Source organism: Branchiostoma lanceolatum, chromosome 4, assembly GCF_035083965.1.
Source record: "Branchiostoma lanceolatum isolate klBraLanc5 chromosome 4, klBraLanc5.hap2, whole genome shotgun sequence".
NCBI classification, from domain to species: domain Eukaryota; kingdom Metazoa; phylum Chordata; class Leptocardii; order Amphioxiformes; family Branchiostomatidae; genus Branchiostoma; species Branchiostoma lanceolatum.
Window position 1 is genome coordinate 4,759,370 of NC_089725.1, and position 15,944 is coordinate 4,775,313.

Genomic DNA, 15,944 nt, shown 5'->3' on the forward strand with positions numbered 1-15,944 from the left:
GTCGTGATTTGTTGTTTCTAATCCCTAACATTTGTGTCTGTTCGTTTTTATCCGTAACGAACTCTTGTAGAAGTATAAAAACACACCAGGGATTATCATCAGACTTACAGCAGCAGGAATGTAATCTAGACCGTTACAACAGCATGTGGGACATGAATTGTAAACGTTACAGACATTGTTACCGCAGTCAGTGTTTACAGGGCAATGTTCTATAGCGCTACTTTATAATAAATCTTACCAATGTTTTACAGTATTTTGCTCCATACAAATTGCTTCCTTGAAATAAATCTAAACGTACGACCCTATTGGTATGGTAACTATGGGCGACATTGTTCTAGAATATGGTTGTTCCAGAGTGGGGGCCTGTGTTACACAATCTGTCGTTGCCAGGGGCTGATAGGAAGCCGGTCAGGCCGCTAGGAGCGCGATTCAACCAACCAGGGTGTTTCTCAGATGTCCAGTTAGTTGATTTATCATTTATTCCAACGGAAAAGTAAAAAAGAAGCAACAAAGATGTCCGTACAGATGCTTGTTGTCCACCATCCAGACCCAGGTCAGACAGACGGAGCCACAGAACTAACAGTAGAGGTGAGGATGAAATACAAGACTTATTCTCTGATTATATGTTTGCGCTGAAGGACGACAGCAAAGACTTATCATGTCTCCCTTCATGGAAGGAAAACAAGTTGTTTTTGCTCCGTCTCGTCCTCTTCCGTTGCAAACAAATAAGGTCAATAACCTACACCTGACGGCTGTCACCATGGTTACTGGAGGTGTGGCAGACATCATGTGGTGTGTATATATCAATGTGTTTGAGTAAAAATAAACAATAATAATTCGTTAGGCTGGACTATGTGACGGTAAACATAATGTCTTTGCTCGCAAAATGATACCTTTCTCGTCTGCATTCATAATGAGTGAAGTTTTACTAATGATATTATCTTAATTTGTATTCATTTATGCTAATTCTGTACATGATAACGTTACTATGCTAAAGGTTATGTCTTTTGTACTTCAGTTCGTCAGTTGTTTGCTTTGCTGTATGGTCTACTATTGGTTGTTGTCAATTGATTACTATTGTCAATAGGAAAAAATGAAGTAGTAACGTTACATTTATATATTGAGCTCTTTATACAATATAATAGTCTTTATTGCATATTCCTGCCCAGATGGGCTAAATGCACAGATGACCGCACGTGGTCAAGAGGATACAAATTGTAAAACATGAGAAACTAAAATGCTACATTCTAACATTACAAAGTAGAAAACAAACAAGACTATGGACTATTCTTAATCTTGTGTTAATCACCTAATAATTTCTTCTCTCTTTTTGAAACACTTGGAAACATAACTACATACTTTGTGTATCTGGCATCTCCTGACGTAGCCATGTGTTTGATTGTAGGTTTGGGTTTGTCTTTTTATGTCGTGACTGATTCTGGTCGACATGAATGTTTAATGTTAATCTTTCTAGTCGCAAGGAGCGGCGAGGATTTCTCTACGTGAACGGCAAATGTCAAGTTTGAAAAATTGATAAGGGGATGTTTCATACCATTGTTAATGTGTCCTATTATCTACAAGCCGATGAGATGATTTTACGCACTCACACATGGACACACGCACGGTCCCTAAGTCAAATGTCTAACCGGCTACAGTTTTGTTGGAGACAGTGATTGTACATTCAGCTGTTTCGGATAAAGTCTTGTATCTTATGTTAAACAAACCTAGACACACGCCCTTTGGAGCCACTAAGCACAATGCGGTGTAGCTGTTCACTGTTTGAAAAATGAATTTCCAGGCGGAGTTGGAGCCCGGGCGCGCCGCTGGTGAGGAGGAGGAGGGAGGTAAGGCGTCCCCTGGTGCATCAGAAGATGGCGATGGTCATCGCGGCTCCGCGGAACAGACCTACTCCGATGTTCCAGAAGTACAGAAAGACAGTGACGAGGAGTATGATACAGACTTGGAGACAGGAGGTAACGTTAACTTTTTCAGCCCCGCCGTTTCGTCTTGTTATCTAAGAAATAGACATGTTTTCTGGTGCGTGTTTCTGTTTTGTGTGTGTGTGTGTGTGTTTATGTGTGGACTGCATAACTCGAAAAGTCGTGGATGGATCTTAATTATATTTGGTAAGTTGGTAGGTGGCAACAAACGAAGAAACTATTAGATTATGGCTTCCTGGCGGCTTTCCACAGAACTCCAGCAGGATTTCCTTTTATTAAATCTCCTGTTCTGCATTACCCCACTACCAGATAAGCCCCATAACCCCATGTCGAATGTGTACAATAGGTCCATGGATGATTCCTTGTGGGACACCTTAGGACTGGAGCCTTCTACCACTGCGGTCTGCTGTTTGTCGAGAAAGTTTTTATCCAGTTTAGCATGGTGCCTTGAATTCCACAGTTTTCCGAAGAGGTTGATCGTCTGATTGGTTGATTGGTTGGTTGGTTAATTGATTGACTGGTTGTGTCCTTCCTTCTGCCAGACGAGCGGCGGGACTACGACCCCGTCTGTGAGATGAAGCGTGTTTACCTGGAGCTGTGCGAGCGGACAGGCGTCGTGCCGGCCTCCTACTTCCTCCGTCACGTCACGTCAGAAGTCCTGGACATGAGCTACCACGGGCTGGGCGCGACGGGCGCCAGGTGTATCGCCATTCCACTACACGTGTGTCTTTCTAAATACATCATCCTGACTGTCGATCACAATTAGCGGTTTAACCAATAATAGCCTGGCAATTATCGGCTCGACCAATGAGAGTGTGGTTGCGTGTTTGTTATATGTTTTGCATTTCTATGTTTTAACGGAGGTCGGTGGAACCATGGGATCGGTCTGTTACATTGAAGACTTTTATTATTTTGTACATTTTTGCCCAAACGAGCTAAGGACAGGTCACAACGAAGACAAAACATACAGATGTTGGTAACACTGCCGTAGTTGAGCATATAAATTCGGATTCTTCTTACAATTTGGTAAATTCCGCTTCAGTAGTAATGATGAAAATGTAGAATTGTAGGGGGTAAGAGACAGTCGGTTTGTCAAAACAAGGACCTCCTTTGTCAAAACGCATGAGGAATATAAATCTTTAGCGCTACTCATATGTCTTAAGTGAGGAAATCTACTTTCTTTAATACTAATAGTATGTAATATACTAGTAGTATACGATATTTCTATCATTAAGTATAGAATTTTTGGCGACGCCTCATATGTCTGTTTCCCAAGAATTTTAGGAATCCATCAGGTATTTCTGAAATGTATCTTTACTCCGTATTTCTGTGGAACCATAACTCGAGAAGCTGTAGATGGTAGGTGGGTAGGGGTCGGGAAAATGAAGGTCATATTGGCCTTCTAGGCGCTTTCTACGGCACTGCAGCAGAACTTCCATTTACAATACGTCACTCAAAAAGGTTAACATCATTTGTGGAACTCTAGTTGTTCATAAATTGATTCTAGTTCTGCTTGATATACTTTATACTTGTACAATATGTACCACGCCGTTGATGACGTCATTCGATTCCTCCCGCAGACCAACACCTACGTCACGCAGCTGAGTCTGGAGGACAACTGGCTGTGTGGGGAGGGAGGGAGGCACATCGCAGACATGCTGAAGGAGAACTGTTACATCTCTGAACTGGTACAACTTCATTTCCTCACGTCATCCGTGTCAGTATCATGATGCAACGTCACATTGCAACCATGGTGACCAGAAATCATACTCGAATTGTTTCATTGCCACACAAATTTTCGCAGATAGATACCTGCTTCTAAACCGTACCTATTACTGAGACTAATGCTTTTAAAGATGCAATAAGATATAATAAGACGCAAAAACTGTAAAAACTATAAGAAAACGTAAGTGAAAAACAAAACGAAATACAAACGTCCTTCCGACTCGAGTCTTGAGAAGCTACGTGTGTGACGTCTCGGTGGCGCAGTGGCAGGGTGTTTGGCCTCAGAACCCAAAGGTACTTAGTTCGAATCCGGGGTTCCCTGATTTGTCCCGTTGACGTTGTACCCTTAGGATAGGCACTTAACATGATTTTCCTCACTTCGCTCAGGTGTAAATGAGTACTTGCTTCGGTTAGGGACGTCCCTCGGATATGACGTTAAATGGAGGTCCTGTGTTTGAGGAGAGCCACACCTTGAGCACGTTAAAGAACCCACCGCACTTATCGAAAAGAGTAGGGGTCCTTCCCGGTGTGAGTGGCTCAAAACCTACAGTACTTTGGCCACTCATGGGGCAATCTAAGGCTCCCTTGGCAATCAGTTACTTAGCTAACTGAAGGTACCACCCTAAAAGATTAATAATAATAATACATGTAGTCTTGCGTTCTACGCGCTTTGAACAATGTGGAAAACTATCAGATGCTTCCATGTCCATTGCCAATCTACACGTAACGTATATGTCTTTCTGTTTAATTTGACAGAATCTGGCCAACAACAAGCTTGGGTCTGTGGGTGCGCAGGCCATCTGTGACATGCTCCAAGAGAACACCACGCTGAAGACTATCAACCTTGCCGGTAAGGCGCGAGTAGTGCCTCTTTTCATCCTCTTGTTACCTCCATGAGAAATGGAGGTAGAGTTTTTCTGTGTGTGTGTGTGTGTGTGTGTGTGTGTGTGTGTATGTGTGTGTGTGTGTGTATGTTTGTGTTTGCGGATACCTATGGTCGGCATAACTTAATAACCTCTGGATAGATTGTGAGGATATTTGTTATTTGGGTAGGTGTTGTGGAGGCAAATGCCAAGGTCGATTTTGGACCTCTGGTGGTCGACATTGGCACTGCAGCAGGACTACCGGTTTTCGTACATTTTGCCCTGGACATGCTGTGGTCTTGTGGCAGATGGCAGGTAGCTTTTGATGAAAGGTTGGAAGTAGTACCGGTTTGGGCCCCTTAGTTTCAGCTATTTTTAGTAAGAGCCGGCAGTAGCCTTCCTAACATATCCTGTAGGAGAATCTTCAGTGTGATTGGATCGAAGTTTAGTTTCACTACAAGTTCCGTCAACGCAGCAGTTCTTAGTGTCTGAACCACGTTACACACAGCTAATGATCTTTATTGCATATTCGCGCCCAAAAGGGCTAAATGCAGTGTGTTAAATGAATTAAAGATAGATAGAAGAAACATATATTATTACACTACATCTAAATCACATGCCTCTTTTCTTAAACGACATCACAGAATTCTTCAATTGCATCAGTTTTTTAGGATGACAAAAATATGAGAACATGTCGCCCTTTGCTAATCAATTACATCTTGGGCCTGGATGTAAAGCAAAAGAGCCTATTTTACACACGTATATGCACGTATATGATATATGTGGACATCATCATCATATGTACAAGTATATGTAATGCACTATTTATTATGAATACCAATGCACTATGTATTCTAATGGTGACGGTGCGATATAGTCAGACGATGACATTGAAATGGAAACACAAAATAATAATGTAAATATAATTTTTCCCTTTTCAACCCTAACAGGAAACGAGTTCAGAGACAAAGATGGACAACTCTTCGTAGACGCCCTACAGGTGGGAGGAACATTTCTAAGCTGTTCAGTCTGAAACGCATAAAGAGCGTTTTTACGCACTTTTAGCATTTCAGTGAAGCTGCTGATCGATTTGTTGGCGTTCTTGATTTGTTTTTATCGAATTGTGCCTCAAGTAGATACAGCAATATGTGTTTCGGCTATTCTATAAAGGGGGATAGACCTCAGAAGCGGGTGTTATTTCCTAAAACACCACATTTTTATGAATACAAAATCAACCAAATTTGTAAATTTTTGCCACAGATTAACAAAGAAATGTACCATTTATAATATGTAACTGAATAGTAGTCTCTGGAGTTGAGTCCCCCTTTAAATATCTGGTTTGTCTTCTTTGAGCTAACGTTATACACACTTAATAGAAGTCCTTTAAGATGGTCAGCAGATCTGCAGATGTTCAAAAACGCTTTAAGTATGATTTACTGATACACGAATAGTTGCACCCGCCTTCATGTTGGTGTCAATTCGCGCTAAATGCAAGAAAAATATCAATGACTAAGCCTTGCGTATCTTTTTGTGAAACATACCAGAAATGATTTTTTAATGTTATTTTTACAAAAATGTATCAATCATTGTTCCTTATTAGACACTTCATAGTTATTTGATTGTCAGATCACCACAAGCCTGAGTCTGTTTCTGTTTATCTTTAAATTTGCTATAAGGCATTTGTTTTAATGCCAGGGATACAGGGGCCCAAAACATACACTTTTGATCTTGAAATAGCATAAAACGTAGCCTTTCTAGAAAACTAAAAGACAGATATCTGTAAGGAATCGCCCACTCCTTAATTTTGACCTAAAATTTGGCCGAGAGTTGAATATATTTGACCAAATGACAGGAGAGCTAGAAAGAACCTGACATAAACAAAATAGTTCTCTCCCTGGTATGGAGTGAAATATAAAACAACATTTGTTTTCAGTCCCTTCATGTTCATTTCGATATTACAATGATAATAGATATGCTCGTTATCCACCCTGCGCATGCGCTCCACAGAACAACTTCCAGCTGAAGGAGGTTGACCTGAGCGGGAACCTGTTCTCAGACGGGGAGCATCTTGGGAACGCCATCGGTAAGTGCGCTTGTCAGTCCACTTGTCTAGTTTTCCAGTCGCCGATTTTCGGTATATTTTCATGTTTCGAATTAATTTTTTATAGAAATACTATTCATTGTTCTTTTTTGAAAAATAAATTCTTCAGCTGCGAATGATTCTGTGGTGCACCTGGACCTGAGCTGGAATCAACTGCGTGGGAGGGGGGCTCTCGCTATCTGCAACGGACTGAAGGTACGTCTTCATAGTAACGTTGTAAACTGGACATGATTAAGACAGGGTTTCAAATCCAATGGTCTACCCGTGGTGATTTGGCATATAGAATTACACCGCGCAGTTTCACATTATAATATCGTTTAAGAGCAATGAAGCTTCACATCGGCACACATGCATAATTTCCATACAATTTGGAAAGTTAAGATTTTAGAAATGTCCTTTATTTATATGGAGGGGGTAAGGCATTGATCGAAGGGGGATATGTTGCATTTGTTCGCAAATGTTACCTTTTTCAACATTTCTTTTTTTCCCGCAGCTGAACACGACATTGAAAAGTCTTGACGTGTCGTGGAATGGGTTCGCTGACGAGGGTGCCTTGGGGTTCGCTGAAGCTCTCAAGCTCAATAACGTACTAACGGCACTGAACATCACTAACAATAGGATCACTTGCCAGGGCGCCACCTTCCTGGCCAAGGGCGTTGCTGAGAACGACACTCTCAAGTCTCTCAGGGTAACTTTTCTAAGGGTATTTTTCTATTTATTTGTTTGTTTATCTGCTTGTTTGTCTGTTTGTTTGTTTCGCATTATAGTGCAAATGTACAGGTAAACCGCCTTCAGGTGTAATAAGCCAGTTTTGTACAGTAGGTACAAGCTGCATGAGCTTGACCTAATGTTTTATGAACTCCTACACTTTTCGATAAGTGTGGTAGTATCTTTAACGTGCTGGAGTTGTGGCTCTCCTCAAACACGGAGCCTCCGGCTTTACGTCCACTCCGAGAGGACGTCCCTAACCGACACTAGGTTCTCATTTTCACTTGAGTCGAGTAGATAGATGTCAAATACCTTTCCCAAGGTCACAACATTGGGGCTCGCTGGATCGAAAACTTGTCCAGTAAGATACCCGCTTAACAGTTTTAAGTAGAATGTGTAACTGACGTGGCTTCCTGTTGCAGGTGGGTAAGAACCCCATCACCATGAAGGGAGCGATGCAGCTGCTGGATGCGGTCAGGATCAACAGCAGGACCGCGCTGGAACTCCTGGACCTCACGGTGAACACATTCTACTGCGCAAAATACCACCAGACGTTCATTTGCGTACATATTGAATATCACGAGTAACTCATTGCATAAATTTCTGATTTTTTTGCTACTACGAAAAGCTCTTAGGGTGTGAGTTTCTGATCCCAGTAGCATACTGAGAGTCCTAGCTGTTGATTCTCTTATACCCTCATTTTGACATTCTTTTATTCCATGGAAAATAAGGTCTCTACTTTCTACATTGGTACCAAGAACCTCGCCACAGTACAGTAGAATTGGTTTTATACAGCTATTACATTGTATACTGTTTTAGCCATTAGAATTCACATTATCAGATCGTTTGTTACTCATGTTGTAGATGAGTTCTCTGAAAATGTTAAATATTAGTAATAGTCGATTGTTTTGTATGTTTACGAATTCTTGCTATACTTTTTACCATGTACAATTGTCGTGCAACAAAGTTCTTCTTCTTCTATATAATGATATCTCGAGTAAGTCGTCTTTGTTGCGCGCGCCAATTGATTCCGTGGAAACCGGAATGCCTTTACCCACCCTCTTTAAGCTAGGCCTATGTTAGACCAAAACAATTCGTGTCAACTATTTGCGCTACGCGAACATTTCCTGTCTCCACCAGAGCTGTAACATCAACGGTACTCCAACCCACAGGACGTGCTGCTGAGTCCGGAGTTCATGCAGCTTCTGGGGGAAGTACTGGATAAACATGCGGATTTCCGGATCAAGCATGGCGGGGTGGCCGGGGAAATCGCGCAGAAGATCAAGCGAGCAAACCCCATGCTGGTCCTCCGGGACGCTCTCCGCCAGACTCACTCCAGACTCATCGACTTCTTCAAGAGTTTCGACAAGGAGGGAGACTTAACGGTCACAGTGGAGGAGTTCAAGGCTGGGCTGCAGGTACGTCGCACTATAGTACACAGGTAGTAGATGATGTAATGATGATGATGATGACATGTTGTAGTCTAACGATTCCATATTACAGTTTGTTTGTATTACATCATAAAGCAGCCTTATGGCGTAACACATCATGTTTTTACGAAAGAGTAGAAGCTGCATATCCGGACATATTTAATTGATCCACTATAGTGCACAAGCAGTAGATGATGATGACATGTTGTAGTCTAACGACTCCATCTTACAGTTTGTTTGTTTGTAATACATACCGGTAAAACAGCCTCATGGCGTAACGCATCAGATTTGTACGAAATAGTAGAAGCTGCATATCCGGGCAGATTTATTTGATCCACTCATACCGAGAAGGATCCCTAATCTTTTCTAAAAGTGTGGTGGGCTCTTTATCGTGCTCGAGATGTCGCTCTCCTCAAACAAGGGACCTCCATCTACACCTGAGTTGAGTATCAAAGGAAATTTGTGTAAGGGGCTTTTCGCAAGGGCACAACATTGGGACCTGTCGGGGATTCGAACTCAATACCTCCAGGTTCTGAGTCAACAACCCTAGCCACAAGGCCCCGGTGCTATCAGTTAGGCTCTGGTTTTCCATAAACCCAAAATCAAATGTCTTATTTTAGTACATTTTCTTTCCAGAGAGAAGCTATACACCTGGACCCCATACAGATGTACGACCTATTCCGTGCACTTGACAAGGACGAGGATGGTATGGTGAATTATGGGTAGGTGACGTCAGCATTCTTCTTACATCTGCCTCTTGCTTACAGCAGATGAATATACTTCTCTTTTTGTTTTCTTGCCAGTCATAACATCGCCATGAACATCTTTTCTTTGCTATTTTCGCTGGTATGCTTATTTTTGTATTGTTTAAGTGCACCTTCCTTTTCTTTTGTCTATCGCCACATATATATATATTCTCTTTATTTGTCTATTTTCTTGCCAGTCATGACATCGCCGTGAACATCTTTTCTTTGCTATTTTCGTTGATGTGCATACTTTTTCCTATTATTTAAGTTCATCTTCCTTTTCGTCTTTGTCTATCGCCACGTAGAAAGCTGATAGAGGCCACGGAGGAAGGCGTGGGGGGAGGTGAAGGGGAGGCAGAAGATGCTGAGTAGGCATGCGCAGGCCAGCAACATTTTAAGTTTGGAGATGCCAGCTTGTGTTTTAACGATATTTATACTGACTCGCCTTGACGATTTACTGAATATATTGGGCTCCCACTAGTTGAAAATCTTGTTGTACTGGTGATTCTTGTGCGACGCCTTTTTCCTTTATTTTATCAGGCTCCGTGTTCACGGTATTAAATCGGCTTTATGTAGCATTAGGATGATGCAGAAAAAGCGATGACAACACTGGCTTGCAATGCTCTGCTTGCAGGTAGTGTGAGAAATTGGCTGGCAGCTACATGTACATGTACAGCTCTACAAAGCCCCAGTCTGTAATGGTTTCTGGGGTAACCAAGTAGGCACCACGATTATAAGTCAAAATTTCTAGACATTCAACCGACTATCAAAGTAAGACATTCTCAAGTATAACTAGAAAGGCCTCATTTACAAGCAAATATAGCACATTTTAATCCATATCCCTCTCCATTTTTTTTATCTATTGAGATTTACCACATTTGTGGAAGAATTGACAAAACAGGCGACTGTCACCTTTACAATATATCAACCCGGAACAGGTTGTGACAAAAACGCTCCTGCAGTTCCAGAGCAGGCTGTTAGGGCCCCCAAATCCACACCACTTCTTTCTTACATTAAAAGCTATCTACAATCAAAGAATCAAGGCCATAGCACGTTCAGGAAAAAAGATACAAAAACCGTTCCGTTGCAGTACCAAGGTCACATACCAGGGGGCCCAAATTCAAGCTTTACCTTCGTCTTTCCAAGATCTACTCACATACCAAATATCATCGTAATCCATCCAGAGGTTCTTGAGTTATGCTGACTACAAAATTCAGAAACATACACAGATAGACAGGCCAAAAACAATATCTCAATTTTTCATGGAGGCAATTATTGTCATAATTTCAGACGGAAACGTAACGATTTGTCGGGTATCCTATTTCATATGCAAGTCACGCATTCAGTGTAACGAGAACGAAACGCGAAAGTTTGTACAATAAAACAGCGTGCAGGATGTTAGTATCTCCGCGGGACGTACTGCACATTTTCTTTAATTGAAAACATGTATTAAGACTATGAATAAGAGTGAACATGCACTTGAATGAACCTATAAATACTAATGAGCGCACGTGCAAAATTATTGGGACTTAAGTGAATTTGGAATGGTCCAGTATACTCGTGGGTGGATCTGGAAGACTCTGTTCTCGTATAGGGGAGTAAATTAAAGATTACGAAGAGAAGTATTTCTTTTGCTTACAAACAACATGTAACTTGTCAAATGTTTTTCCAATATTCCAACTTTCTATCCCGAAGCGACCTCTTGCGAACTGAAAGAGAAATGCTGCTAGAGAAGTGGGCGGGCGAGCATCAAGACAAACTCCAGAAGGAAAAGGAGTCTAGAATCCAGGATGCGGTGTTGAAAGAACTATCATAACAAGTTAAGAACTTAAAAAGATGTAAGCTTACAGATGAAAAAGTAAAATATAAATGATAAATTTTGCATATGAAAGAAATCAAATATATACAAAAGTTAAATAATCTCACAGTTACTGCAAATTGTAGTTGATATTACCGATATTACCGGGCTCCTCCAAATGACAGAATATGTTCATTTTGTAACAATAATTATGTAGAAAAGGAATTCATTTTGTTTCAAGTAGAATGTTCACCACACACGTAGACATGCGCAAATCTCTTATAAATGTCCTATAACCAGACCAGAAATGTTTACATTTTAACAAAAAAACAACGAAATGTTCTTGTATATCACGTTGATAAACCTACATTTCAATTGAACAACTCTGTAAATTTCGTCTCAGCGCTGTCATTATCCCAAAACTACGAATGAACTCTGTAGATTTGTCTTCAAATGTTTCAAGAAGAGGAAAGAGACTTTGTAGATACAACATTAGATGGAAAATTGCATAATTTGCCAATCATTTTCCTTTAGTTTCCTTTAGATCTAACTTAATGCATTTAGCTCATGTTGGAAATGAATATGCAATAAAGTTCATTGTCATAGTCAGTATATTGAAAGAAAGGTGCTCTCACTGAACTTATGCCCGCCTCACCTTTTTTTACAAACTAGTTAATAATCATATCAATATAAACGCTGACGGTCTACTTGAGCCAGCTCTGGGGCGCACCCGGGGGAGTCATCATATTAAATTTCAAACACTTAACGCCCGGACAGATACATACAAATATTCATTCTTCCCCCGCACCATCCCCATGTGGAACGCCCTGCCTGGCACGGTTGTGACGGCTCCCACCGTTGAGTCTTACCGTGCCAGGCTGGAGGCCTGCCCGCCTTAGCCTGGGACCTTCTCCCCCCTACTTTGCCCCTCGCGGGGTCATCTGGGGGTACTCCTGATGGTGATGCTCTGAAAGTGAAGTGCGCATTGACCGACTTTGAGTCCTGTCCAGCGAAGACAACTTACAACGGTGGTGACTCAGAAACAGTTTACATCGGCGATGTGCCAAAAGAATGTCCTCGGTTTTCGGTCGTACTACAAAAGTAAAGTAGTGATTTTAATCATTGTCATCATCACAGCAGCAGACTATTGATGCAATCTTTCTTAAGTGTATATTGTAGTATATAACAGTTATGTAAGAAAAGCCAGGTTGAAATCCCACATTCCAAAACGTTACAAAAGCGTCGAAGACCCCTACTCCCAAATTACTGTCCGTAGCTATAACACTGTGGCAAACTTCCTGCAACCTTCACCAGAACTGCAGTCGTGGTGGTGGGAGTGGGGGTGTTGGTATAACCACCTAACGTTACAAGATCCATTATGAGATGTAGTATTGACATGTAGGTTTAAAGTTCCCCACGAAAAGTTGGTCACCCCATCCCAATCCTCGGTTGACTACAGAAATACATGGCCACTTCCGACCGTCCCTGCGTAATGTTTCACATTACATAAAACAGTAACTAAAAGCATGCAGCGTTTGTATCAATCCTCCTCCTCCTGTAGTTTCTGCCTAGTCTCGGAGAATACACCCTCTGACGGCAGGAAAGGCATGGCGACATGAACCGTGGACTGGTCTTCGATGCTGAAGTCGGAGAGGTGTTGGCCCCGGCCATACTCCAGTAGCCGTCTGTTGTACAAGAAACGAAGAAACCCCGGATCCACATCCAAAGACGTGTTTTTCTTCTCACAGATCTTGTTAATCATTTCATCCACAGAGGCATCCTGCAAGAAAACATATCTCAGTATGATTTATCAATACTCGACAATAACGATGGCACCACGACTCACGCTGTATCTATCCATTTTCAATGTATTTACCTATTTATTTATACAAGGTATTGACATTCAGTGAGTGAGTAAGTGAGTGAGTGAGTGAGTGAGTGAGTGAGTGGGTGGGTGAGTGAGTGAGTGAGTGAGTGAGTGAGTCAGTCAGTCAGTCAGTCAGTCAGTCAGTCAGTCAGTCAGTCATTCAGTCAGTCATTCATTCATTCAGTCAGTCAGTCAGTCAGTCAGTCAGTCAGCCAGCCAGCCAGCCAGCCAGCCAGCCAGCCAGCCAGCCAGCCAGCCAGCCAGCCAAGCCTGTATAATTACAATTTAAACTTACATTTACCTGGCAACATGTAGGTTTAACCGTCCATCATGGCGGACGATAATTACGTCATAGCCATGTGCGTGCAACACACACTAGCGTTATATGTGATGAACTACCTTGTGGATGCTTATGACGTCGGTTCGTCCGTCGTTGTATTCGACATAGAGTTGCCAGCTCTCCTCCTCCGTATCAGAAACACTGGAGGTCTCACTGGGGGCTTCCTCCGGCTCTGGCCGGGTCGCTAGATGAGGTTCATCAAGGGGGTTCTGAGGATGAGGTCCGTCCAGGGGGTGGCATTCCGAACAGGGCCTTCCTCCGCCTGGAGACAGACGAAGCACGACATGGATGGTCGCCATGTTCTCAACGCTGTAGTCGGACAGACGTTTCTTCTCGCCTTCCATCAAGTTTTTGCCATCGCAAATGACGCGAAGGAGGCTTACAGGTATGCTGGTCTTCTTACTGACTTTCTTGAACAGCTTGTCAACACTGGAGTCCTGCAAAAAGAGCCAGATATGTAGATAAGCGTCATGTATATATTAGAACTCGATGGCATCAAGAACTTCATGTAAGCGATTATATGATAGTGTTTCAATACAAATTGATGGACACATAGAAATGGCTTCTTTGATGACCTGACAACCATTATAGAATGTTTACTCATTAATTTTTTTAATGATGAATAAGTTTGAAGGATGTGTATTATGGTTGTTGTTGAATACCTTGTAGTGCCTAGTCACATATAAGTCCGCACCTTTCCTTACTGTTTCTATAGCAGGGTATATGCTTACAGGGTGGGGTTACTAGCCCTCCCCCTTTAGCATGCCTCTCGAGACACTTCCTCGTACACAGGACCATTTTGTGTCCCTTCCGAAAAACGAGTGCAGCCCCACCCGAGATGTCCTGTCCCATGATAACACCCTATGCATATTTCGCATTCCCTGTGAAAAAATATACCCTGCTACTGAAGCAAGGAAACATGCTGACCTCTGTGCCGCTAGGCACTGCAGGGGTATGAATGAATGAAGACATTCATACCTTGTGAATCCTTAAGATTGTGGTTTTTCCATCAGTAAATCTCCTCACAAAAAGTTGTAACATGTCGCTGTTGTCTGTTCCTTTCGCCCTCTTATGCCTTTGTCCGGACGATGCTTTGGCGTCCTCTACCTCGTTTTGCGAGTACTGCAGCAGGCTTGCATTGGCTTCTAGGACCTCACGGGAGAGGCGATTAAGTCGCTGGTGGGTCGCGTCCGTTGCCAGTTCCACAAACGATTTCAGGTTCTTCTCTTGTTGCTCCAAGAGGTTCGCAAACTCCGTCTTCTGCTTGTCAAGAAGTTCTCTTAATACCGACATGGTGACAACTTCTTCCTGGTCGGTTGAACGTTTTCTCCACAGCGCCATAGTGAAGCTGGCTGCGTTTGTATCATGAACGGTTATAGTGTTCGAAACGAACGGCGTGACGTGCAATGTTCTTAACTGTGCGATGTTCTTAACTGTTATGTTCTGTAGTTGGAGCACAGGTTGCTAGGTGTCGCTGCGTATCCACATATGTACATCAGTCGCCAAGACTAGTACTGGATTAGCCTCTAGCAGGCTCCGCGGATGGCTGGGAAACTAGTAGAATTTGTCCAAATAGAGTAAATAGTATGCTAAGGGAATCGGCTACGGAGAGAGGGTAAAATCTGCTATCCTAGAATATCTATGTGTTTGTTAGTTGACCACTTTTGTCCCAGGATCTCGTTGTTACCCGCATTGTCAGTGTGTTTGTGTGTGCTATTGTCTTTCCAGATATTTGTGGTCAGCAAACTCAAGAGCTTCTGAATAGATTGTGATGATATTTGGTATGTGGTAAAACAAAACAAAAAAGACTACAGAAAGACTTACAGGAAAACTAATTAAAGCAAAACAATATTTATCCTTAAAATAAACTTACAATGCGTTTTTTTTCATTCGTATGGAGGTTCATCTGCGACGGTCATTAACATAGTGATAAATTTACACACTCTTTCCATACACAAAGTAAAACGATTACCAACAAGCTTTCGACCGGTCCTCTCGTCCTTCTCAAGTTGATTTGACCCGAAGTTTTCCTTTAGTATACGTTTTCCGAAACCTGTATCTAAATGTATTGAGCTCTATTCAAAATAAGTAGTTAAGACCGTGACGACTGTTTCTAAGATTAAAAGAACACATGAAGCTGGTCTGAATAAAGATTTCTTAAACCTTTAGTAATTGTGATGATTGTATTTGGTACATATCAAAGACACCGGTAAATCAACAGCTTTTCATAGTCAGCTTCTTTTGTGGCCCCAAATGTTTTCTTAACGATAAAGCTAACAGCCGGGGACAGACACCCATAGTAACGCAAGCTTCTATTTAGGATCATTTAGGCCCGGTGCCTTTCTCTGGGCGATGTTTCCTCAACCGGCGGTAATGTTTACCATAGGCACTTTAGTTTTGTGACATTTTTTATTTCATTTGTTCCT

At 42.0% G+C, this 15,944-nt stretch overlaps 2 protein-coding genes across 3 annotated transcripts; one reads left to right on the forward strand and one right to left on the reverse strand.

Moving 5' to 3' along the window:
* Positions 1 to 371: 371 nt before the first annotated feature.
* On the forward strand, positions 372 to 11,901 carry LOC136432301 (leucine-rich repeat-containing protein 74A-like). Of its 2 annotated transcripts, none has more exons than XM_066423492.1 (13): positions 372 to 588; positions 1,799 to 1,973; positions 2,483 to 2,661; positions 3,521 to 3,628; positions 4,422 to 4,515; positions 5,479 to 5,528; positions 6,536 to 6,611; positions 6,739 to 6,824; positions 7,123 to 7,317; positions 7,760 to 7,855; positions 8,510 to 8,755; positions 9,404 to 9,489; positions 11,209 to 11,901. In XM_066423492.1, the coding sequence occupies exons 1-13, from the start codon at positions 514 to 516 to the stop codon at positions 11,327 to 11,329; spliced, it is 1,587 nt and encodes a 528-aa protein (XP_066279589.1). In that variant the 5' UTR covers positions 372 to 513; the 3' UTR covers positions 11,330 to 11,901. The 2 variants fall into 2 exon arrangements, with proteins under 2 accessions (XP_066279589.1, XP_066279590.1); XM_066423493.1 differs by lacking the exon at positions 11,209 to 11,901 and adding an exon at positions 9,819 to 10,000 and having other exon boundaries at positions 373 to 588.
* A 528-nt stretch (positions 11,902 to 12,429) lies between these two features.
* On the reverse strand, positions 12,430 to 14,911 carry LOC136432092 (uncharacterized). The gene is made up of 3 exons (XM_066423111.1): positions 14,497 to 14,911; positions 13,578 to 13,955; positions 12,430 to 13,091 (listed from the first exon to the last, which is right to left on the reverse strand). Exons 1-3 carry the CDS (start codon positions 14,857 to 14,859, stop codon positions 12,852 to 12,854), a joined length of 981 nt encoding a protein of 326 aa, XP_066279208.1. The 5' UTR covers positions 14,860 to 14,911; the 3' UTR covers positions 12,430 to 12,851.
* Between the last annotated feature and the right edge of the window lie 1,033 nt (positions 14,912 to 15,944).